This window comes from Peromyscus maniculatus, chromosome 9, assembly GCF_049852395.1.
Source record: "Peromyscus maniculatus bairdii isolate BWxNUB_F1_BW_parent chromosome 9, HU_Pman_BW_mat_3.1, whole genome shotgun sequence".
Classification (NCBI taxonomy): domain Eukaryota; kingdom Metazoa; phylum Chordata; class Mammalia; order Rodentia; family Cricetidae; genus Peromyscus; species Peromyscus maniculatus.
The window spans coordinates 96,674,107-96,698,647 of record NC_134860.1 but is presented as its reverse complement, the minus strand read 5'-3'; the positions used below and the strand labels follow the sequence as shown (position 1 = coordinate 96,698,647).

Sequence of the window (24,541 nt, the reverse complement as noted above, 5' to 3'; positions counted from 1 at the left end):
CCATACTCACCTCACACATGGCAATGTAGAGGATGGGGACCAGTCTGTAGCACCTTCCTAGCATGTACACTTAAGAGTATTAACTCGAGTGATTATACCAAAAACTAAGTCGTTTCCCCACAGAAATTTTATTTCTTTTCTACCTCTTTAAGTTTTATATCTCAAGATTTCTTTCACACAGTTTTCATGTAAAAATATATAGTGCATTCAGTTTTAACAGTTTTATCATGTTCTAAGAATTGCTAAATTCAGGACTCATTCCAAGTCTTAACAAGTGGTTCAGTGACCCTGGAGGACAGGAGAAAGCCATCATCTGTCATAATTTTTTGTTAAACAAACCACTCAACGCAAATACAAAAATATTTATTGGTTAAAAAAATAAGCTTGTACTTTAGTAACTTGGAGCTTCTGTCCCCGTCACTAATTTCCTGTGTGGACTGATTTTTCACATTCCGGAGGGAGCAAGGCATATTACTGGAAGCAGTTACCCCAGTCACCATCATGTTAGGCCGTGCCTGAAAACACAGGCTACTGAGTGGTAGTCTCTGGTCCTGAGACTACGGGCTGCTGCACTGAGATGGACTTGCAGTTTTCATCCAGCACCTCTGCACTGTATGGTCTTGCTGTGAAAAAGAAGAAAATACCTTCTTTTCAGTTTAGGACTATTCAAAAGTACAACTATTACGTGAACTGTTTTAAAATCTGTATGTAGATTTCCTGGATTGAAGGGGCTAGTGAAGATAAGAGTTTTTGTTTGGGGTGGATTTTTGATTTTTTTTTTTTTTCTGTTTTTTGGGTAGTACTGGAACTGAACCCAGGATATTGGACATGCTAGTCGATGCTAGTCAGGTTCTCTACTTACTGAGCAATAAGCCTTAGCCCAAAAGATAGTATTTTAATATTCTGTTTCAAAAGAATCTTTCCTTTAGCTTAGGTTTTGAGGGATAAAGGAAATGAGCTGGATTATCAGAATCAACTTTGTTAAAGTATTAATCTTAGACTTACTTTGATATTACATATAACAAGGAAAAGGGTAGATTTCTTATTGAACTTTACTTGGAGAGAGGTTTTGTTGCACAGTTAATCATATACTGTATAATAATAAGCTAGTAAGAGGCTATCCTAGCTAGTTCTTAAGATGATGGGTTTCAAATGTGAATGTGTAATTGTTAACCATAAAATGTTTACATCAGAAGTATACTATATTAGTACATATATCTGACATATCTAAAATACCTACATTTTCCTTAGAACAATGAAAATCTTTAATAGCTATTGAGTTTTAAGAACTCCTTCAGGAAAGAACTGGAGAACAATAATACTTTTGAAGTGCATGATAAATACCCAACAGTGAAGATGTTGAGACCATTATTGTGTATGACTATACATATACAAAATCTTTAAGTGCTTTTAACTTGATATGTAATCAGTTGTACTATTTTCCTAATAGTAGTTATTTTTATATTTAGGTTTGAGCTGATTGAAATATTTCAAAGACAGAAAAATCAATATTAGAGACAAATGTTTCTGCCTTTCCTGTTTCCCTTTATAGATAAGAGTTTACATTTTGTCTAGAGTAGAGCTAGTTCTCCCTCTCCAACTCATTCTCTCCCATGGGAGGGTGAGGAACTTGGGAGTCTTAATTATAGGACAAGATGGGAGCATAAGCATGGAAAAACTATACAGAATGGTGAGAAGATAGGTTGAGAAAAGTCACTTAGTAAATTTTACAGTCTGTATTCTTATCAAGCTGTTTTCTCCATACCTTTGTATTACAAACTTGAGGTTTCATTTCCACTTCGAAAGACTGCATGACATTTTCTTTGCAGTAGCTTTCTGTCCCAGCAATATCAGCAGTGATACTGCTTCCACAAGTCTGCGTGTGGTAGCCACTGTCCATCTTGTAGGAATGAAAAACACAAACACCTAGTCATAAAACTGCAAACTCGGTCCTTTTAACATCTCTAAGTGAGAAAGTGAAGGCTCAGAAAGGTTAACTCGGTGTCACACAGTAAGGAGATGAATATCAGAGGCTCAAGATAAAGTTCTAACTTTACAAGAGCCATTTACTTGCAATAATGCTGAGTACCACCCCCCCACCCACCCACCCCCACACAAAGCATTGGCCTAGTCCTTTACCTTTCCTTACAAATTAGGAGCAAGGGGAAGTCTGTACTTCTTTGCTCCCCTGACAACATCTAGAATAGTGTATAAAGCCATACTGTTACCCAGGATCACAAGAAAAATATTCTAGTTTTCATGTCTATATACCCATTTGCTGGGTACTGGGAGTCACACTTCATTAAAGCAAACCCCTTGTAACAAGCAAAATAAAATTTAACAGTACATCCCAAGGGAAATCCCTAGTTCTGTTACCACTCAATAGATATTTGATCAAAAGTGTAAATATCAGATTGCTTACTAAGAGTCTGCCAATTACTCTTCCTTCTGATATCACTGCCAAATAACTGGTTCATAACTCAGTTCTAATATATAAATGTATCAAGGCAAAAGTAACCAACTAGTACAGGAGAGAGCAAGGTACTCAGGGAGCCTGTCCTATTCTATAGTAAGAAGATTAACAGCCCCATGTAGGCAGTGGCTGGCCTCACTGTCTTTCTCTAAACCACTCCCAACATCAGAGCCTATGATGTGCCAGCCAGAGAACACATCATCTTGCCACTCCCTGCTAGTATTGAGAGCAGCAACAGCAACGTTTTGAAGTGAAGGATGAACTGTCAGAAAACCAAAATACAAATGCTCTTCATCAGTGTCAAATGGATCCTAGAGACGGCTCAGCATTTAGGAGCACTTGCCGCTCTTCTGGAGAACCTGGGTTTGACTTCCCAGCACCCCCAAGACAGTTCACAGTCATCTGAAATTTGAGTACCATCGTGTACCAGGAAAAGATCCCACTAAGCAAAAAGGGTGAAAAGCAATGTTTACAGAAAATTACACATTAAAAGTTTCAGCTTTCTTGCCACCAATAACTGAAAAATAGTCAGCGAAGTAATGCCTTTCAGTTCTAAAGGGTAATTATATCTAAGCTCAAAACAGTCATCACATCACATTTTAAAGACTTCTTTAAAAAACACACTCTTCTTTAGAAAGCCACCAGAAAGTGTGTTCCAGTAAAAATGAGAAGGAACTCAGAAAAGAGCACAGAAGCAGGTGGGTAAGGGAATTCACAGGATGAGTACAAAGTGATAGTGGGGGATGACAGCGGTATCCCGTGGGTAGAAGCCGGTGAACGAAGTCGGAAGGTTATGAGAAAGCACAGCTGTGTCTGAATGCTTGAAAGATAACTGTGTGGTAGAAAAATAATGTCCACAAACTTAATTACATCAAAAAAAAAATCACTGCAAAAAGTAAGCATGATACAGAAAACAGTATAAAACAGACCTACGTTTTAGCTCAATGTGAGGAGGAAATGTATGACAATCATGGAGTGGAAGTACAATACCCATGAAGGAATTAGGTAATGAAGTGGTAACTACAATTATAGGATATGAGGTTCCAACAGGAAATTCTAGATGATAGTAAGGTATATTTCAACAAAACATTCTGTCATTCCTCTATAAATGCTTTGCCAACAGAGAAAGTGAAAATGAAGAGAGAGAAAAGTTAACGATACCTTTATAGCTAAACTTGAGTAGTGTGCTTAGGATACCGAATTAAGAAGCTAAAACATGGAAAAGAAAATGTAATATTTTTTAAAACTGAGAATGCAGAAGCCAGGATAGGTACTACAGACATACAAAGCAGCAAACCTGTATGCAGATGCCATGATGACACCAATTTTTGTACTTTTGTAGTATACAAACCAAACTTTGTATACTAACCTAAACAATTAAGACAGTTTAAAATGAGTGCAAGGTTCCATTCTTTTTCAGTTGTTCCAGCCTCAGCATGCCCAAAGTCAACCAGAACCCACGAGAGGAGCCTTCAGTGACCTCTCAGCACACTGAACCAGCACACCGTTTGCTGCTCCTGACTTGGCATAGACTCGGATTAGAGACCATGGACTTGGGATGCAAAGCTGCCAGTCAATACTGGCTCTGCTGTTCACTTGCTTTATAAACTTGAGGAATTTGCTTAGCTCCTAAGGCACAGCTTTCTTAGAAATTTGGAAATATATGATTACATGAAAAAATGTTTACCGTTTCATGTATATATAAAAAGTTACACATAAAAGTGCTCTAAGTTTTCTTTCTCCCCGGAATTACACTAAGGAAAAACAAAACTATTCAATTTTTAGAATACAAATACTATGCTAGAAACTGCATTCTTCTGGCTGCAGATTCCCAGGGAACAGGTGTCTCCTGAGAGGTTGTATGCAGAAACAGCAGCCTGGTTTCTTTTCTGCTCAACATTTACTATTCCAAGCAGGCAGTGGTTAATAGGAATATGAAATATGAATCAATCCTCCTGGTTTCTTCTGGTAATTTTGTTTTGCTTTCTTTTCTTTTAAAGGCAGGTTTGTACTATAGAGTCCTAGCTGGCCTGGAACTGGCTTTGTAGAGCAGGATGGCCTTGAACTCACAACAGTCTGCCTGCCTCTGCCTCCCAAGTGCTAGGCTTAATGGTGTGCACTCATGCTCTTGGTAATCTTTAAAATATCAAGTGCTATAGTCCTCACATTTAGCTTTTTATCACTCTAACACTGTAAACACCTCACATTTATCCTATTCCTTTTCTCGTGTCGTCACACCCAGAGTCAGAGACTGTAATAAATATTCAAAAGCCTTACCTGGATGTTACTGCTTTCACAGGGCAGAACACTGCTTTCTGCGAGAGGCCACATGCACATGTGAGACTTATCAATATTGAAGGCAATTCCACTCACAAAATCACTCATGGGTAAGTTCCCATCATTCACTGGCTCCTTTATCCATGTGCTTTCATTTACTATGTCTATAGGGTCGAACATATCCACGGTCTCGTTTTCCCTCTCGCTTTCAACATCCTCCAACAGCGCCAATTCTTTCTCAGAAGTACTAGATTGACTCTGTGTAACAGACATGGCGGTGACACCCAAAGGCTCGCTACATGCCACAGTCTCACAGTTCAACTGCTGAAGGGCCACTGTCGCATTTGTGCCTCGTGAAGAGACATCTGTGGAGGGAACGGCGTCTTCTTCATCTTCGCTGTGAGTCTCCAGAGTAAAAGGGATCCGAATCAGTGAGGACAAGTACTGAGGGCCACCTCTGAGTCGCCCGGGAGACCAATTTTTAATTGGTGAGCAGCCATCTATGTAGGGACTCCGGATGCTTGGATTAGTGATCCCGGTAGAACCGGCACCAGATGAAGCTTCAGGAGAATGAAATGTAAACTTCCTCTGTTCTGAAGGAGTACAGGGAAAATCACATAGTAAAAACACAAAAACAGAAAGGTCAGTTAAAATGGTAATCACTTTGATGTCAGAAAAAAAAAAGGATTCCTATAACAGTTGTGAAATTTTATTGTTAAAAAATAACAGCAAAAGCCAGTGTTTGCCTCAACAGATTCAACCTCAAAACTTGTTTCCATGACTCTTTCCAAATTTAAACTAAAATATTTTATTTCTTGTGAAGTATTTCTTCATAAGTATACTGCATTATACCAAAGTTGTTCATAAGCAAAGAAGATCCCTTACAAGTTGGCATTAAGAAGCTACAATGTAACAGCTGTACTTGGCAAATGTGTTGGTTTTATGTAACACACTTGTAACAATACTAAAACAACAAAACCGCAAAGTAGTATTTGTAATACTAAGGAGTCTAATAATCAAAATGATAAAAATGTTTTCACTTAACATTGTTTGCAATGAAAACTTCAATTGATATAACCTTCTATGAAAAAAGTAAGTAAAATCCATCCAAAGCCTTAAAAATATGGGTAGCGGACACAGCCCAGTGGTAGAACACTTGTTTACCATGTGTAAGACCTATGTTCAATCCCCAGCACAACAGAGGGGAAAGCCTTCTAAACATCTGCCACTTTTGATGAATTCTACTTCTGGGAAATTAACCTAAGGAGTTTCAGCCCCAGGACCACTAAAAACAAAACAAAACTAAGACAAATAGAATGATACATGTATGAAATGGTTCTAAAGCATGTTCTTGAGGTAACAATAAATAATTTGAATGACCTGTGAAAATATCTGAAATAAATGCTTTGTGAAAAAATAAAGAACCATGGATAAATATGTACAAATTTGTTTATCTACATATCTATATCCACATATACAAGAGCAAAGTTTATAATTTTCCAAAGTTTTACTATATATAGATTTCCTAAAAAACATTAACTTAAAATCAAAAATTGGTAAATATACATTTCTGAACATATTTATTTAAAAAAACCTTAACCAAGTATATTTTATGATTTGAATACCTGATTGTCAAATCTATTACTGTAAGTAAGAAGGCATATAAATCAACTTCTGAAACTGCCATCTCTTTGATAGAGTGGAGTAAATGCTGCTTACTTACTAATTAGATTAGGAAAGTTTTATAGAATTCTAGACTTTGAGGGTAAATTATGTCTCCAACCTTTTTTACACTGTGAAGAATTAAATGTAGCCATTACATAGCATAGACAAGTATTCTACACTCAACTATACCGCCAGCCTTCCTGTTTTTAAATACGGCATATTTATTTGACAAGGATATAGTATATGAAGTAGAGTGGTTCTGTGTGTGTGACTGTGTGTGAGGAGCCTGACATTCTACTGTATTTCATATAACATTGTTTTCTTTTTGGTGTTGTTAAATGTTGGGTATTATGTCATTTCCCCTGCCCATTCTTTCTTACAAACACTCCCATGTAGCTCTCTCCACTGCTTCATTCAAATCCATGGCTACTTTTTCTGTGTGACATTCATGTGTGCTCCCAAATATACGTAAGTTCCACCTGCTCAGCATGTATGTTACTGTGATATATATATTTTTAGAGCTCACCACATTAGCATGTCTACTGGTGTTTCCTTGTTCAGGTCATGTTTAAGCAGCCATGATGGTGAGATTTCATGGATGCAGCTTCTGACGTTACTAGGAGACACAATCTCACGTGACAGCAAACTCCCTGTTCCTCTGGCCACCTTTTTATTTTATTTTATTTTATTTTTGAGACAGGGTCTTTGTTTTATTGCTGTGGAGAACACCATGACCAATACAACTCTTGTAAAGGAAAATATTTAATTGGGGGCTTGCTCAGACTTTCGGAGAGTCACTGTTATTAGCACAGTGTCATGCAGGATGCTGGAGCTGTAGAGCTACATCCTGGTCAGCAGGCCCAGGAAGAAAGAGAAACTGGGCCTGGCACAGGGTTTTCCAACCTCCATCAAGACCACAACTCCTAACCCTTCCAATCCTTTCAAAGAACTCCACTCCCTGGTGACGAAGCATTCGAATGTATCAGCCTCTGGGGCTGCTCTATGCAAACCACCACAGCCTTACTAGATAGCACGGGCTAGCTAGGAATCGTCATATTCCCAGCATGGCCTTGAATTTATGATCCTTCTGCCTCTGCCTCCCAAGTATTGGAATTGATAGCATAAGCTATACATTTGACTTACTCTGTTCCTTTTATTTATTTATTTTTTAAATGAAGTTTCTACAAATTACTATCAAAGTAGTCAGTCCTAACTGCTAAAAGAGCCACATTAACAATAAATGTGGGCAGTACAAACTCTGGCTATGTATATCGCCCTGCGACATACCTGAGAGTGGCGTCTTTCCCACTTGAAGTGCAATCGGTGAGAAAGTGGGTGGAGAAATAGCCGATGGGCTAGTTATGCTCCCCAAACTGTATTTTCTTGCACCATTCTTAATGGGGCTAGAAGAAAACTGTCCCTGCGATTAAACAACAAAAGTTAAATTAGAAAATAAAAATCAAGTCACTAAGCAGCAGATATGTTTAACTTCTCTTTGTCACAGTTATATTGCATATTCCTTGTCTTCTTCACAACATACTTACAAACTAGAAATTCATAAGAACCAACCAATGAAAGGCATCTTGGAACAAAGACAACTAAGACTGCTAGAAAAATCTTGAAATAAAATGTCAAAGTATAATGAATTGGGTTTCAACAAATCATTCATTATATTTCATACCAAGTAGCTACCTGTGAAAATATGTATAACTATTTATTTTCTCCATCAATGAAAACTCAGTTGTTACACTGCTAATCTTAGGATAATTCAGTAACCCAGGCTGTAATTCCTTGAAACAATGATCAATTTGCTCACCCTGTCGACCTTAAAAACAAAACTGAAGTCTGACTGAAATCATATCTACGAACTTTGAAAATGCTCACGAACTATAATTCCCAAGGGTGATACGCCTGGGTGTGACTTGAATATCTACCTACATCCAAGTATATCTACAACACACTAACCAGCACTTGCTAGCACACTTCTCACAGTAAATGCCATCTACATAGGGCTCCTAGGTTATATGGAGAGAAATCTATTGGATAAAACACCTCAAGGGATTCTCGAGCACTGCTGGGACTTCCAGGAGAAGCTGAAGGTAAGGAGTCAGAAATGCTGCCATTCACATCCAAAAAGAGCTTTCTTCTGAGAGATGAGGAACTGAGGTTGCCAGGAGATTGGTCTGCAGAGTCATCAGCTCTAAAATAGTCTCCTGCATATAATAATAACACAGAGAAAGCTGAGCACTGTAAGAAGTAACTCCACTTGTAACACCCAAAAAGTCATGAAACGTTTCAATTTTTTCTAATACGTGTATGTGTAATGTTTAAAATGTTATTCTTTATTTTTGGAGTGTTTATTTGCTGTTACTGGTGTTGGGAGTCAGGGTCTTACTATGGACCCAGGCTGCATTTGAACTTGTGGCAATCCTTCTGTCTCAGCCTGCTGACTGCCAGGAGTGTGCCACCACACCGACTGGTCATTAGCAGTGTATCTGCACCAGTAAGATGTTTATCTTTCATGCCCACAGTAAACTTCACTATGATAAAAACACTAACTCAGGCCACGTTTAAGAGACAGGAAAATGCAGGACAGTTTCCTATTTAAAGAAAGGCACCATTGCACTGCCGTTTACAAACAGCCAACCAAACAAAAAGCTTCCACTGGTGTTATTTAAGGGTAGTCACAGTATTTACCCAATATGGCTTCCAAATTAAAATCCACAGGAAGAGACAGCAGAGTCTGACACGAAGCTGGAAATAAGCAAACAGATGTAAGTATGCACACATCAGTGAAGGCATGTGACTGCCAACCACCACCTCCCAGCATGCTCCAGGAAACAGTCATTCTGCTGGTGCATTCTATTACATCGCATGCCACCTTCCTGACTGGAACCTGCTAATGGTGGAAGTTAGCTCCTGCCTCTGAGACTGGTACTTGGAACTGCATAGGATACCAGCAGACACTAGGGGAGTTCTCAGATTAACAAATTATTTATTTTCTTTAAATCTTTCCCAAACCAGAAATCAATTCACAAATCACACACATTTTAAACAGGAAAGCAACACATGATTGCTATTTCTAAAATATCAGTTTTTAAAAGTCATTTCTCTTGGCATACAGCTCATTCACAAAGTAAACAATGTCTAAGTTTGAAGGTAAAGCGATACTATGTGAACTAAGTTTGAGTCAAAGTAGCTTAGTATGCACCAAGTCTTTTCTAGGTCCTGCTCATACCCACCATTGCATTTCTCTGAGGGACGTATCAGCTTCTGCCCAACAGGAGAGTCATTGTTGCTATTAAGGCCTATAAAACAGGTTAAATAGAAAATCATAATTTTGTATTTATTTAATTTAGGGTAAAACTTTATACACTGGAGGCTTTCAGATTTTAAAGATAAATATCTGCACAAATAATTTTGGTATGTCTCTGATGGATTATTTAATGAAAATAAGAATAAAAGTAAAAGATTACCATAACATAAGGTACCATGTAATTACTAATTTTTTTTTTTTCGAGACAGGGTTTCTCTATGTAGCTTTGCACCTGTCCTGGAACTCACTCTGTAGCCCAAGCTGGCCTCGAACTCATGAAGATCTGCCTGCCTCTGCCTCTGCAAGTTCTGGGATTAAAGGCGTGCGCCACCACTGCCCAGCGTAATTACTAATTTTTGATGACAAACGATTGCATGTGGTTTTGGTATACAATGTGATATTCTGATATGTACATATATTGTTGAATGAGCAAATAAGGCCAATATATCTCAAACAGATTCTGCATTTAATTATCCCAAAATGGGTTTAGATAAATTCAATTAAAATATTGGATTATTTTGACCAAATAAAATCTGAAATGTGATAAATAAAAGTATACTCAGTTTTTATCAAGAATCAGCAATACATGTTGCAGGGAATGGTAGTGCACACCTTTAATCCTAGAACTTCGGAGCCAGAGGCAAGAGGATCTCTGTGAGTTCAAGGACCAGGTGGTCTACATAGAGAGTTCCAGGACAGCTAGGGCTACAAAGAGAGGCCCTGGCTGAAAAGAATGCTCATGTTTTTGAACCTTCTATTTTATAACTTAACAATCAGCAGATCTAGTGTAGGATTACTGAGTTGACCAATACTAAATGAGAACAGGCATGGAGGAGTGGGCCAAAGACTGAGTAAGGGTCTGCTGTTAAGTACTGTCAGGAGGGGGGAAACAAATGCAGTTTTGGGTTCTGATGCTCTCCTCTGCTGTGAAACCCACACGTGTTCAGAAGGAAATCCAGACGCCGCCGCCTCGGTGCCGTACAAACCCTCAGCCCTGTTCCTCTGCAGCACTGGTGCATCTGTTCAGTGCTGTCCTCACTCTGGGGAGCAGACAGCGGATTTACTCGTGCACATTTCATCACAGCAGTGCACAGAGCAGAAAGGGGAGAGGGGAGGGGAGGGAGGGACAAAATACGCCCAAGTGCTCGCCCCAGTGACCTACTTCCTCAGACCCCACCTCCTAAAATATCCAAACTCTGCCAAAATTACTGGGAGACCATTGTCTAAGAACCAGGCATCCTGCCACAGAGGCTTCCCATTCATCTGGACCCCACACGTGAAGGAGGTACCATAGAACAGCCCTGTCACACACGGTGCATGCTGGACAGACAATGCATGCTGTCGCTGGGATCTAGAATGTCTCCCAGTGGCCCGCGGAGTAAAGGCTTTATCCTCAGCTTAGTGTTAGTTACAAATACATACATCCTAAGGGGTGGGGTTTTGCTGAACGACTTCCCAGCCAACAGGGTATCCCCTTGAAAGGGCCAATGGGACCACAGTCCCCCTCTTTCCTCTCTTCCATACATGGTCATGATCAGAACAGGTTTCCTGCATCATGCACGCCTACCATGACGCACTGTGCTGCTACAGGCCCAAAGCAAAGAGGCCAATCAACCAAGACTGAAACCTCCAAAAGTGAGCCAAAATAAAACTTGTTTACTAGGCATGTACAGCCCTGGGTTGGTCCTCAGCATGGCATCCCTGTGTTTACCTAGCATGTACGGCCCTGGGTTGGTCCCAGCATGGCATCCCTTGTGCTTACCTAGCATGTACGGTCCCGGGTTGGTCCCTAGCATGGCATCACTGTGTTTAACTAGCATGTACGGCCCTGGGTTTGATCCCCAGCATGGCATCCCCTAGGTATGGCGGCCTATCAACAGTAACCCCAGCATTCAAATGGCAGAGGCAGAAAGATCAAAAGATCAAGCCCTGAACATGAGACCTCCTTCAAAAAAAGAAGAAAAAGTAGAGAAGGAAGGAAGGAAGGAAGGAAGGAAGGAAGGAAGGAAGGAAGGAAGGAAGGAAGGAAGGAAGGGGGGAAGGAAGGGGGGAAGAGAAGGAAAGGAAGGAAAGAAGGAAGAAAGAAAGAAAAGAAAGAAAGAGAAAGGAAGGAAGGAAGGAAGAAAGAAAGAAAGAAAAAGAAAGAAGGAAGGGAGGGAGGGAGGAAGGGAGGAAGGAAGGAAGGAAGGAAGGAAGGAAGGAAGGGAGGGAGGAAGGAAGTTATAAATCCCGTTCTTCTATATTGAGTTATAAGCAAATCTGCTGCAGAGGGAAATTTCCTCTCTATTATTCTGGACATGAAACAAATGTGTGTTCTTTGGAAGCACACACTATTTCTGTTTTCCAAGGGTGATGTGATGAAAACATCTTTGAAGATACAAATGTGAAAACACACACACACACACACACACACACACCCCTATGCACAAGCATATATATGAACACAACTTTAAAAAAGACACTTTGGAAGAGTATCTTTTCCCATCACTTCCTGTAACACGTGCAGGAACATGGCACCCCCGGGAGCTGGCCTCAGCGTTCCTTTCATTACTTTCGACAGCACAGCTCTGCGGTGTGCCTGTTCACTGCTGCACTGTGCTACAATGATCTGAGTCACCTCTGTAAGTCACCTTTATCATGCTGCTCTGCATTTCCCTGATGCTGCCTCACTTTAGCAAAAGAGGTTTCTCAGAATATAAATTATATTACAAAATAAGATTAAACAGAGGTTTATTCATCTGTAAAAATCTAATATTAAAAAAATGGGGAGAGGGGGCAAGACCAGTATTTATCAAAATGTCAGCATGAACGCAGAATTTCAAAGCTGTGAGGATAATTCTCTAGTTCAATCCTTTCATTTCCCCAACAGAAAACCAGAATCAAAAAAGACCGAATAACCACGACTACTCCTCTGGTTAATAGTACCTGAACATGTACAACTCAAGTCTCCATTCACTATTCCACGCCACTTTAGTTTGTAATGGCTGGCGACATACTGTATGATCTGAGATACCTGGTTTTAATCCAGGCTTTATCACCTTTATCATCTCAGCAACCTTGAGTCAGTGCCCAAACCTTCCTAAACTTATGTTTTCTCACCTGTAGGAGAGGCCAACAATTGCCCCTACCTCCTAGCTCTAAGGAAGTAGTGAACACATTTAGTACTGTCCTTGGTGAGCAAGTACTCATCCCTGTGTATCGACCATTCCCGTGGTTTCCTAAGGAATGTTTTTCTTGTACTAAGAGCACACCTACACTACACTGCTCAAAACAAAGGGAGCAAAAATAAGACAACCACTGCCTGGTGGGAAAGGGAACTTGGAAGGACTGTGGTTTGCCTTTAAATTTCTCTGTAAATTTTACAGATTAACAGCCGTAATATGCTGCCCCCAAGTCAGCTCATCTTCAGCCTTCCTCTGTCTTTGCAAGGAACAGGCAAGTTATCAAAAACCCCAGCGACTTAAGGATTTTATTTAACAGACCTTCCAACATGACTGACAATGGCACTCATAATTCAATTCTATATTTAAAAGCAACTATCTACACTGATGAAGCCACTCTAGGCATCCTTAGAATTAGTATTCACGATGGTCATGAAGACAAAAATGTTTTCTGAAGAGAACAGCAAAAAAACAACAGAAGAAAACCCAAATGTTTTTCAATTAAGTTTTGATCTTTACTCGACAAGGAGTTAATCCGGTCATGTAGAAACTGAATTTTAAGCAGGCTCCTAACCAACGCGAGTACTGTGCTGCCCAGCAGTCACTCATTTTGGAGATGCACACTGAATACTCACAGTTACTTACAAACTCTGGTTTTTGCACGTTGAGTACTCACATTTACTGGGATGAAGCTCTAAAGGCTGTTTCCCGTCATGCTCGGTCCAAGGAGAGGGCACAATGACATCTTTAGTGAAAAACTGGGAAAATTCAAATTGTACGATTAGGCGTAAACTCCCCCCACACGGGAAAGGGTCCCTTCATGTTTTCAAATACCCATCTAGTGTGTCATATATACTAACTCACATTTATTTTAAAATGTTCAGAGTCAACATAACTGACCAGAGTTAAAAGAGAAGAAATATAAAATACACATATGGAGAAGTCTTAATACTTTAAAGCAACCATTTAAATTTGAAACTTATAAATTAAGCTAAGGGTAAATTCATAAGTAAATTACTTTTCATTTCTCTGCCAACTTGTTTTGGGGTTGGTGACAAATGTACATCAGGAGGAAAGGAATAACTGGAGAGAAAGGTGTACATATAAGTAAATGGTGTGATGGACTTAACCTGTACTAGCTCAAGACCTGATTACCAAATTTTCAGGACTTTGGGTAACCTCTGTTAAAGCCAATACTAAAATAAAATTACATAAATTCACAATTAAATAAATTATACAGAATCTTTAAAAAAGTATTACTTCTAAATTATTTTACATTTGCCAGTATCTATGTTCTTGAAGTTAAGAACACTTTGTATATATATGTGGTGGAATTTGTCTCACTGGGGTGTGCAACTACCCTTTTCCCATTCAGAGATAGCGTAAGAGTAGCTGGAAGCTGGCTATCGTTGGAGTATTTACATTAGGGTAGCAGCAATCACAGAAACCATCATCTACAAAGAGAGAGCCAGTTGTTACACACGTACCTCTAGGTCGCTATCCATTCTACTCAAATGAACAAAAAACCAACTCTCTCTCTCTCTGTCTGTTTATCTATCTATCTATCTATCTATCTATCTATCTATCTATCTATCTATCTATCATCTGTCAGTCTGTCTATCCATCTTTTGTCTGTCTATCTATAGCTATGTCTTTTGCTCCTAATGAAGTATTTTTCCCTTTATTTTCAGGGTAAAACATTTCCTTTTTAGTCTGCTACAGATAGACAGTTAATTTCCTTCACTAAAGCAGTGATGAGTCTGTAAGGAAAATATGTGCAGTAAAAGGGAATGGGAAAGACAGAACGCTGTAGGGAAGTTGCAGAAGAACTATAAAGGACCCAGAGGCTTGTGAAGTAGTGTCACACCTTTAAACAGTAACCAGAACTCAGCTAGGATGGGATTTAAAACAGTAAGTAGCACAGAGACATTTGAAAGTTTGGTAATAATCAGTATTGCAGAGAGGGAAGAAATAAACAGCATCCTGATAAACAAGGAACATAAATGGTTCAGTCTCTTAGGAAGGCAATATGGCAAAACCCACTCCGACTGAAAATCCAAAAGCCTCCGGCTTACCAGTCCACTGCAAGTACACAAGACACAGGAACAGACTACAACACTGATGTAAATACAATGAACAAAACAGACCTTAACATCTGTCAACAAGGCATGTTTATGCATTCTTACTAAAATACAAAAATCTGTACAGGTGATTATTTCTAAAAATCTAAGAAAGATCAAGAAAAAATAAAAAAATAAAAAAAAAGATAAGAAGCAAAAGAGGATGAGCCTGCGTGTCCAACATTTAAAGGATGCTACTGTGTCTATCAGTTCATCCCAACTCCACAGGGGAGGTTGCAGCAGCTCCTTTCAGGGACTGGTTGTGAACGACAGCTTTTGTATTCTCTTTACACTTGACAGGTTTGCTTCCGACATGTACATATAAAACACACTTTGTAGATAATACTAACCCTACCTTCGCTCTCATTTTATTCCCTATGTGTTACCTGCCGAGCTTTCCTTGAAACAGCTTCCAGGGTTCTAAAAAGACAAGGTGTTTCCCAAAACGTTGGAAATTAGAAAGGCCCTGAGCTATTCAGCTGGAAAAGAATTAAGTGATAGTGAAATGGGGGAATTAAAGGCAGAGATGAAGAGGGGCGCAAGGTTTGTCAGGATTAAACATCAGACCAGTTCCTAAAATAAGCTGTAATCTGAAGCATAAGGGACACACAATACCTGTATTAGCAAAATTGAGGAGGGCCAGTCACCTGACTCTGGAACAGGCCATTAATACAAATCTTTAACAGGCCATTAATACAAATCTTTGGGGCACAGAAGAGCCAAGTATTGCTAAAGAATAGAAATGTGTAGTGGAGATGAGAAGGACAAAGGAAAGCTCAAAAATGCCACCATGACACAAAGCCTTTCTGAAGAAAGAGCTAGGTAACCCTTATACTCTAGAAGAAGGAATTTAGCAAGAAAAAAAATCAAAAAGTAAAAAATGTGGCTTCATTGATTTTACTTAAAACAAAAAAAACCTTACCTTTGTACTTAGCAGTAAGCCATTTTATGAAATATATTCTAAATCCTAAAAATCCTTAAGTATTAACAACAAAAGACAAAGTCATTGTGAATGTGGAGGACTAAAACCACTCGGCTTCCTTGACATGAACTCCAACTTGAATCAGAAGTCTGTGCTAATGAGTATTCTGAAAGCACAAGAAGACACACTGTGCTAGGCAAAGAGTGAAATGATGAACACAGGACACCACCGGCCAAAACCAGATTCGTCTAGGCAGAGAAGCACTAAGCCAATGACTAGGAGAGCAAAGGAGCACTGAGAGCCTGAGACAGCTGGAAACCACGGCTCTTGTAAAGAACTCAGGATGGTGCAGAAATCGATAGGGAGCAGAGCACTGGGGACCGGAGAGGAGCACTGAGGACCAGAGGGGAGTAATGAGGACCAGAGGGGAGCACTGGGCACCAGAGGAGAGTACTGAAGACCAGAGGGGAGTAATGAGGACCAGAGGGGAGTAATGAGGACCAGAGGGGAGCAATGAGGACCAGAGGGGAGCACTGAGGACCAGAGGGGAGCACTAGGCACCAGAGGGGAGCACCAGGCACCAGAGGGGAGCACCAAGGACCAGAGGGGAGCACCAAGGACCAGAGGGGAGCACCAAGGACCAGAGGGGAGCACCGAGGACCAGAAGAGAGTACTGAGGACCAGAGGGGAGCACTAAGGACCAGAAGAGAGTACTGAGGACCAGAGGGGAGCACTGAGGACCAGAGGGGAGCACTAAGGACCAGAGGGGAGTACTAAGGACCAGAGGGGAGCACTGAGGACTAGAGGGGAGAACTAAGGACCAGAGGTGAACACTGAGGACCAGAGGGGAGAACTAAGGACCAGAGGTGAACACTGAGGACCAGAGGGGAGCACTGAGGACCAGAGAGAGTACTAAGGACCAGAGGGGAGCTGTAACAGTGCAGAATTTCAAGTCTTCCTAAAGGAGATGGCGCGCATGCAGAATCCATTCCTGGCTGGCTTAATGACTGTAAGAGTGTGGTTACCTCTTCAATGGCCTTTTGTCTTTTGTCTTCCACATCTTTATCTGTTCTATACAGAGATAAAGAAGAAAAATAACCAGGCCATTACTTCAGCTTATTGAACATTCAAAAGAACCGTTCAAAGAAATAATTTCTCTTCATTGAAAACTGACAAATTTTAAACTCATTTCCAAAGAACAACTGGCATCTTGCACCAATTAGTTAATGGCAGTATTCTGAAATTCACCATTGGCTAGCAGGCTCTCTTTCCTCTCACTTTAAGTTTAAATGGAATAAAACTTTCTTTTAAAAGGCTTATGTTGATATATCAAGTTACTACCAACAACATAATTTAAATAAAGTGTTTTAAGCAACAAAATGAAGTATTTCATTTGATAGAAAAGCTAACAATTGTTCAAAGTCTCTTTTTTCAAGTATAGCAATTTCATTATAGTATTTTTAGGATAAACTTTTATTCTGAAAGGAAATTAAGCTACTGTTCTTAGACAAGTAAAAATATTAATTCTGAAATATAGTAACAATATAAAAATTTGTCCAAATAAATTCTTTTTTTTTGTTCTAATACTATACAGAATTACAACACAAATTTCTCTGCTATAAAATTTAATACAAAATGTTGGGTCTCAAGCACAAGGCATCACTTGCCAAGGATGTGGCAATTAGCCTTGTAAGACCACTTCTTTATTTTGTTCCTGGAAAGAATTATTGCAATCCATCCAAAAATTGGTGAATAAATTTTAAAAAACAAATTATTTTCCTCTGTAACTGTTCATGTACATGTCTGCTCCTACATTAAAGGAAAGAAAGACGGGAAGTTTGTATGAGCGTGTATGCCTGTCAGAAATTGAAGCTGGGTGAATTTTTCAAGTAAGGAAATGATGAGAAAATCAACTATGATGGTCACCTGCAAGTCCTGGCTTGGACGATAAGTTCCTGTCACTATCGTGGCCACATCACAGCCATGTCAAAATGACGGTACACATGTTAATTTCAGTTTACAGTAAGTGTCAATCCAGCTTCATCCCATTTCAAAACCTGCTACTTCATCAGAGGGACCTGGAGCCTGAAATAGTCAGCTGATTGTTGGAATCAGTTAATTGGTGGAACCGAACACGCAAAGGTGTCAGAAAGGGCAAAGTACCCTGACTAGCACGCTACTGCACGCCAACGACGCACACGGTTGGCCAGTGCTCTGAATACTGATGTGTGCGTCTGTGCTAATATTCCTGTGTGTGCTACAGCATAACAGAAGGCAGGCCTGAGATGGCTCTGGTCAGTTAGGAGGTATCAGGGGCCACTGCCTTTTCTAAGAATGAATCAACATACTCTGCCGAGAGCGCTTTCACTCCCTTTGGAAGAAACCTTAGAAGCATTCAATGAATTACATCAGTGAGCTATCATTAGAATACATTCCCACTTTCCCTTCTATAGCAAATCTATCTACTGAAATATACCAAAATTCTTTCTAAACTCAGCCAGATAACACACCCCTGATGATTGTAAAATATATTGCCACTGTAGTCTAATTGTCCAGTCAGCTCTTCAGGGCAGGAAGAATATACAGTGCCTCGTGGAGCTTGGGAAGTATCTTTTGACTGATGATATCACAGTTGTCTATAGTTCAATATATCGAAGAGATAAGGCAAAAATTACAGTATACAGCTTGTGGGGGACCAAAAAAGTTACTCATGAATTCACTGGATTTTTTAACAACTAACTATGAGTAAAAGGTCATCAGAAGACAAGCAGAGAAAAAGGGAGTAGAGGGGGTAGAACTATTTGGAAGAACATCTCAACACATGCATTTCTGTGAATGAATTCTGAAGTCAAAGGGGAAAGGACCCCATTGCTTTGGACTAACAATACAAGTATCTTAGGACAGAAAAGTAAACACTAGACAAGCCATGTATTTGATTCTTTTTCACATATTAAACAAATAGACTATAAGCCTTACTGAGCCATCATCTGAGAAGCTTCCTCCTGCAGCAGATGGGAACAAATACAGAGACCCAAAGCCAGACATCACATAGAGAGTGACAGACCTTGGGACACTCAGCCCTAAATGGGATGTCTCCATCAGATCCCTCCCCTCAGGGCCAGAGAACGCTGCAGAAGAGGAGACAGAAAGAGTGAAAGAACCAGAGGGGATGGAGGACACCAAGAAAACAAGGAAGGCCCTCTAAATCAACATGAGCAAAGCTCGTGTGAACCCACAGAGACTGAAGCAGCATACACATGGCCCGCACGGGTCTGCCCCAGGTCCTCTGTGTATATCTACCATGGCTTTAGCGTTTTTGATGGGATTCCCCAGTGTGTGAACGAGCGGGTCTCTGATGCTGTGCCTTTTCTTGTGCTCTTGCCCTTCTGTGTGTTTCGTCCAACCCTGATGTGTTAAGTTTTGTTTCCCTTATTATGTTTTATTATTATCCCTGAGAAGCCCGTTTTCTAATGAGAATCGAAAGGGAGTGGGATCCAGATGGGAGGGGAGGTGGGGAGGAACTAGAAGGAGTAAAGGGAGGGAAAAAAATAATCAGAATATATTATGTGAGAAAAAAAATCTATTTGTAATGAAAGGAAAAAAAAAGCAAAGAAAAAAGTTAGACTATAAAACAAAGGTTCTTTAAACTAAAAGTAATATTGCCTAGCAATCTGTTAATTAAAACCTAGCTCTGGTCTACTAGCAAAGTGCATGTCATCACTACACTGAGCATCACTGAAGGGCACAAACAAACTGGTGTTTAAAACTACCCAGGAGAGGCGTGGACTATGCTGGTGACATGAAGAATCAAAGGAAACAGAATTTACAGCCCAGCAGACAGCTCCGTGGGTAAAAGCACTTGTCATAGTACATCTCACTGCCTGAAATCCACCTCTGCACTCCCAGGTGGAACGAGAGATCAGTTCCTCAAAACTGCCCTCTGCCTCCACACTGACACCATGCCATGGGCACACTCTCTCACACAGACACTGTAGCAAATGAATAATAATTTTTTTCAAAAAAGAATTGAGATTCCTTGATGAACCGTGTTAAAATTGAATGATGCCTACAAAGCTCTCTGTTGTCAATAAATGCTATGGCATTAGGTGAGTCTTAAGTAGTTAGGAGATTTTAGACTTCCCCAGACAGGCAGCAACTGAACAGAATCTTTTGTGATCCTGAGACACCAACCAAATATCTCAGAAGCCACACTACAGAGAAACATACAATGTTAAAGTGCTTTTCCATCTAACCAAGTGCTGGGGAGGCAGTGTTCATAGTCGGGGGTGGTGGTGGGGTGGTGGTGGGGGATGAGATAATGTGTATGTGTGTGTGTTAGCTGTACAAGAAAAGGATTCCTATTCAGATTGTAATATCTTTCTAGGCATAATTCTTTAAATTCACTCACTTGGAAAAGAAAAAAAAATCCACATTAACTGTTTTCTTTCTTGACATATTTACATAGATAAAGAATCAGCTTTTAGAAGTCCTTACTCTTTACTTAACAGTCTGTTACTACACTCGAGTCCAAGAAAGAAACGCTTACCGAGAGCGACTCAGGTAGGAGGCCTGACGATGAATCTCCTCTGGGTCGATGTCTACAGGATTTATTATAGCCAGCTGATCGATCGACCACCTAAATTCCCCTGGAGTCTAACAAAAGTAAACATATATATTAAAACAAAATAGTCCATCAAAATTCTACCCAGTGTTCCCTTCAAAACTGTAGGTGGCTGTAACTTAAAAATCTTTTAAAGCTTCTATTTTCCAATCTGCGCTTAATCACTCTAAATTAAATGGCAGATGGTAACCAAATCACACTAAAGTCAATCTGTTGCATGTTATCCCTTAAAATATCAAAATCTTCTGAGTAATTTTAAAAAAATGGCACAATATTTTAGGAATCAGGGTAACAAAGGTATAGAAATACCACAATTAGCACTCATGAGGGAGAAACTATGCCCATGAGTAAACAAAAGCTTTAATTTTCAAAGGCTGAAAGCCTTTATTGTCACTATGAATGAACTACAAGTCTTAGCTATACCAGAAGCTCCAACAGTTCATGAAATAACTGATCCTCAAAATATTTAAGAATGGCATCCAGGGCTTCTCCCATATTTAACTATCCAGCTGATCCTTCCTCAAAACTATAATTACAAATATATTGGGGGAGAGGATGCTATGTTTTCTGGCTTTGAAGCTCAATTACAACTTAATTGATGCTGGGCAGTGGTGGCGCATGCCTTTAATTCCAGCACTTGGGAGGCAGAGGCAGGCGGATCTCTGTGAGTTCAAGGCCAGCCTGGTCTACAGAGGTAGTTCTAGGACAGCCAAGGCTGTTACAGAGAAACTTTGTCTCAAAAAACCAAAATAACAAAAAACAAACAAAAATTGCATTGAAATCATTATTTTACTATTGTGTATATATCCAATCCATGTTTGTGTGGGTACAAGTGTGTGTGTGAGTGCACATTTCAACACATGCACAAGGAGGCTGAGGTCAATCTGGGGCATTATCCCTCTTGGCTTTCGAGACAGGGTCTGTCATTGACCTTGGTACAGCAACTTAACAATCTAGGCTGGCTAGGCAGTAGGCCCCCAGGATCTGCCTGTACTTACTTCCCCTACAGTAGGACTGGAAATATTCATCACTAGTGACATTTTTACATAGATGCCAGGGATCCAACTTGTGTCCTGGTGCTTACAGGGAAATGGCAAGTATGCTACCAACTGAGCTATCTTCTCAGCCTCATTATTCACTTTTGCTTAAGACTAAAGATAGCTAAATTTTATCATAATCACTTAATGTTGGGAGGCCAAATTAATGGCATGACACCATGTGAACTGTATATGGCTCCTGCACACCTTCTCACTGTCCAAGCTGACATAAAATGCAGCAGAAAATAGTCACCTGGTGTCTTAGTTAGTATTACTATTGCTATGATGAAACACCACCAAAAGTTAGTTGGGGAGGAAATTGTTGATTCAGCTTACACTTCCACATCACTGTTCACTCTCAAAGGAAGTCAAGACAGGAACTGAAACAGCAGAAACGTGGAGGCAGGAGCTGATGCAGAGGACATGGAGGGCTGCTGCTGCTTACTGGCTTGCTAAGTCTGTTTTCTTAGAGAACCCAAGACCACCAGCCCAGGGATGGAGCCATCCACAATGGACTGGGCCCTCCCTCCATATCAATTATTAATTTAAAAAATGTCCAACAGGCCAGGCGGTGGTGGCGCACGCCTTTGATCCCAGCACTCGGGAGGCAGAGCCAGGCGGATCTCTGTGAGTTCGAGGCCAGCCTGGTCTACAGAGCAAGATCCAGGACAGGCACCAAAACAACACAGAGAAACCCTGCCTCGAAAAGAAAAAAAAAATGTCCAACTGGTTTGGCTGCTGCCCAATCTTATGGAGGCATTTTCTCAACTGAGGCTCTCCGCTTTCAGCTGAGACTCTCTGAGACTGCAGATTGTGTCGAGCTGACATAAAAGTAGCCAAGACACCTAGTTTTACAGTTTTTCTAGATAAGTGTGGCTAGCAAATTAAAAGAACTTTGCCAGTTTAGCAAGTAACAGTAAAAACAGCTAAAGTGATGAAGCCTTCTCTAATTTCCTAAAGAGCACATTTTCTTCTGTACCATCTTTCTGAACCATAGTAATCAGAGAATGTATTTCATGATTTTGAAATTGCTCATTTTGTCAAATTTACTCTGATAGCACAGAAGTCGACTCCCTTTTAAAACAATCTGCAAGCTTTATTAGGGCTCGGTGGGTTTTTTGTTTGTCTGTCTTTTGTTTTGTTTTTCAAGGCAGGGTTTCTCTGTGTAGTTTTTAAGCCTTTCCTGGAACTCACTCTGTAGCCCAGGCTGGCCTCGAACTCACAGAGATCCGCCTGCCTCTGCCTCCCAAGTGCTGGGATTAAAGGCATGCTCGGTGTTTTTAAATGTCTGGCAAAAAGGAAACAGGGGTCTCAGTACTTCATGGCAAAAAAATAGCATGATTTCAAATTTCAGTGTCTATAATCTCTTATTAGAACATGGCCATATTTGTCCCCAAATTGTCCTTGGCTGTGTCTTTTGATCTGAGGTCCATGTGAGCAGTTCAACTGGGACCAGGTGACTTGCAAAGCCTGTCTGGTTCCTGAGTAAAAAGTTAGTTGCTTCTGTGTTGGTGTGGAAGTTCCTGGAGAGTTTGCACCAAGTGCTCCTAACTCGTCCACTCTATCTGAGGAATAGAAGCACTCACATCCTGTTTGCTGAGAGAACTATTAGAAAATTAGGTGACAGAGCTTCTTCTGTAAGACATTTAAAGTCATTTGCAATTACTTCCATTTAAAATCCCTTGTAAACATTAGGCAAGAAAAACTTACTGGTAGTCTTGTGGATTTAAAGACAGAAGGACTGGCAAGGGTTTGTTCATGGAGATTAGAATAATCACTAGGACTTTCAAAGGGATTTAAAATGGGGATCCTTCCTGGAGTTTCCGGCGTTATTTGCATTTTTAATTCGCTTACATCTCCCATAGCCCAGGAAGCAAACTAAAAAAGAAATCATCAGAAGTATACATATTAAAATTAGTGAGTATCAGAGATATTAATCCTGACAAAATATAACTAACATGTCACCAAGAGTTCACTCCAAACTCCTTTTGGGGTTATTTTATAGTTTACAAGAGAGCATCCTGTACGTTTCCCTCAGATGATCCTGAAACTAACCTTGTAAGCTGGAGAGGTAAAGCATTAGTGCTATCATTTTTCAGAGGAAGAAACACATGCAGCGAAGTTACATACACAGCAGTCAACTAAGAATTCTGGCTCAATTAGAGGCAAGTAAACTACACTAAGCACAAGTACCTTTCCAACCAAACTGATTCTATTTGTAGTTTCCTTTACTCGTGATCTGAAGATTAAATAGTATGAACATCCTCTGGATAGCCCAGCAATTCTATACAGAACTGCAATTACTCCTGGCACGTTAGCCCTCACTAGAGCAGGGTGATTGACAGGGTCCAGGTGGGGATTTAACTAGTTTTCCCCGAAGACCTCCACCCCCTGCAGGATACGAAACCACAATGCATTCCTTCCAAAGAGGGTTATAGCCAGCGGAAAAAGAAAGAAAACAGAATTTACTTCTGAAAGATCCAAGTTGAGCCGGCTCCCCCCAGCGAACAGCAGAGACGTCACTTCCAGCGACCACTCGGTTTCCAGGTGCCCCCTGTCCCTGCTCCCCTTCTTCACCTCGAGGCGAGCGCACAGGCACGCCGGGAGCCAGGAGATCAGGGGTGTCCAGGTCCAGCGGGAGGTCAAGGCCTGGGGCCCCGGAGGACGCAGCTACACCCGGGGGGCGACGAGGGAATTCTAGCTTGCCCTGGCTGAGCCCACCCGCAGGCGCCGACTCTTTAACTCCCTCCGCGCCGTCTCCGGCCAACCAGGGCACGGGGCGGGGCGAGGCGACAGGCCAATGGCGTGTCGCCGCCGTCCGCGAACCGGCCAATGGCGTCGAGGCGGCGGAGTGAATTCGAACGCTAACTCCTCGCTCTAAGTTCCGCGCTGGGGAACGAGGGCTCCAAATTCAAATCAACGCCGCCTGGCGTCGGCGCCCCTGCGCCG

At 40.7% G+C, this 24,541-nt stretch overlaps 2 protein-coding genes across 3 annotated transcripts in view; one reads left to right on the top strand and one right to left on the bottom strand.

The window, feature by feature from the left end:
• Nucleotides 1–6,187, top strand: part of Dis3 (DIS3 exosome endoribonuclease and 3''-5'' exoribonuclease) — a 33,638-nt gene extending 27,451 nt beyond the window's left edge. For both annotated transcript variants that reach the window (XR_013042570.1, XR_013042571.1), the window contains one exon: nt 4,773–6,187. The gene's annotated coding sequence lies outside the window, so the exon portion shown is untranslated. The remainder of the gene's footprint in view (nt 1–4,772) is intronic.
• Bora (BORA aurora kinase A activator) lies at nt 348–24,526 on the bottom strand. The gene is made up of 12 exons (XM_006978009.4): nt 24,062–24,526; nt 23,303–23,470; nt 20,481–20,587; nt 16,960–17,005; nt 13,569–13,650; nt 9,658–9,723; nt 9,113–9,169; nt 8,468–8,628; nt 7,703–7,835; nt 4,751–5,343; nt 1,766–1,900; nt 348–623 (listed from the first exon to the last, which is right to left on the bottom strand). The coding sequence occupies exons 2-12, from the start codon at nt 23,453–23,455 to the stop codon at nt 558–560; spliced, it is 1,599 nt and encodes a 532-aa protein (XP_006978071.1). The 5' UTR covers nt 23,456–23,470; nt 24,062–24,526; the 3' UTR covers nt 348–557.
• Between the last annotated feature and the right edge of the window lie 15 nt (nt 24,527–24,541).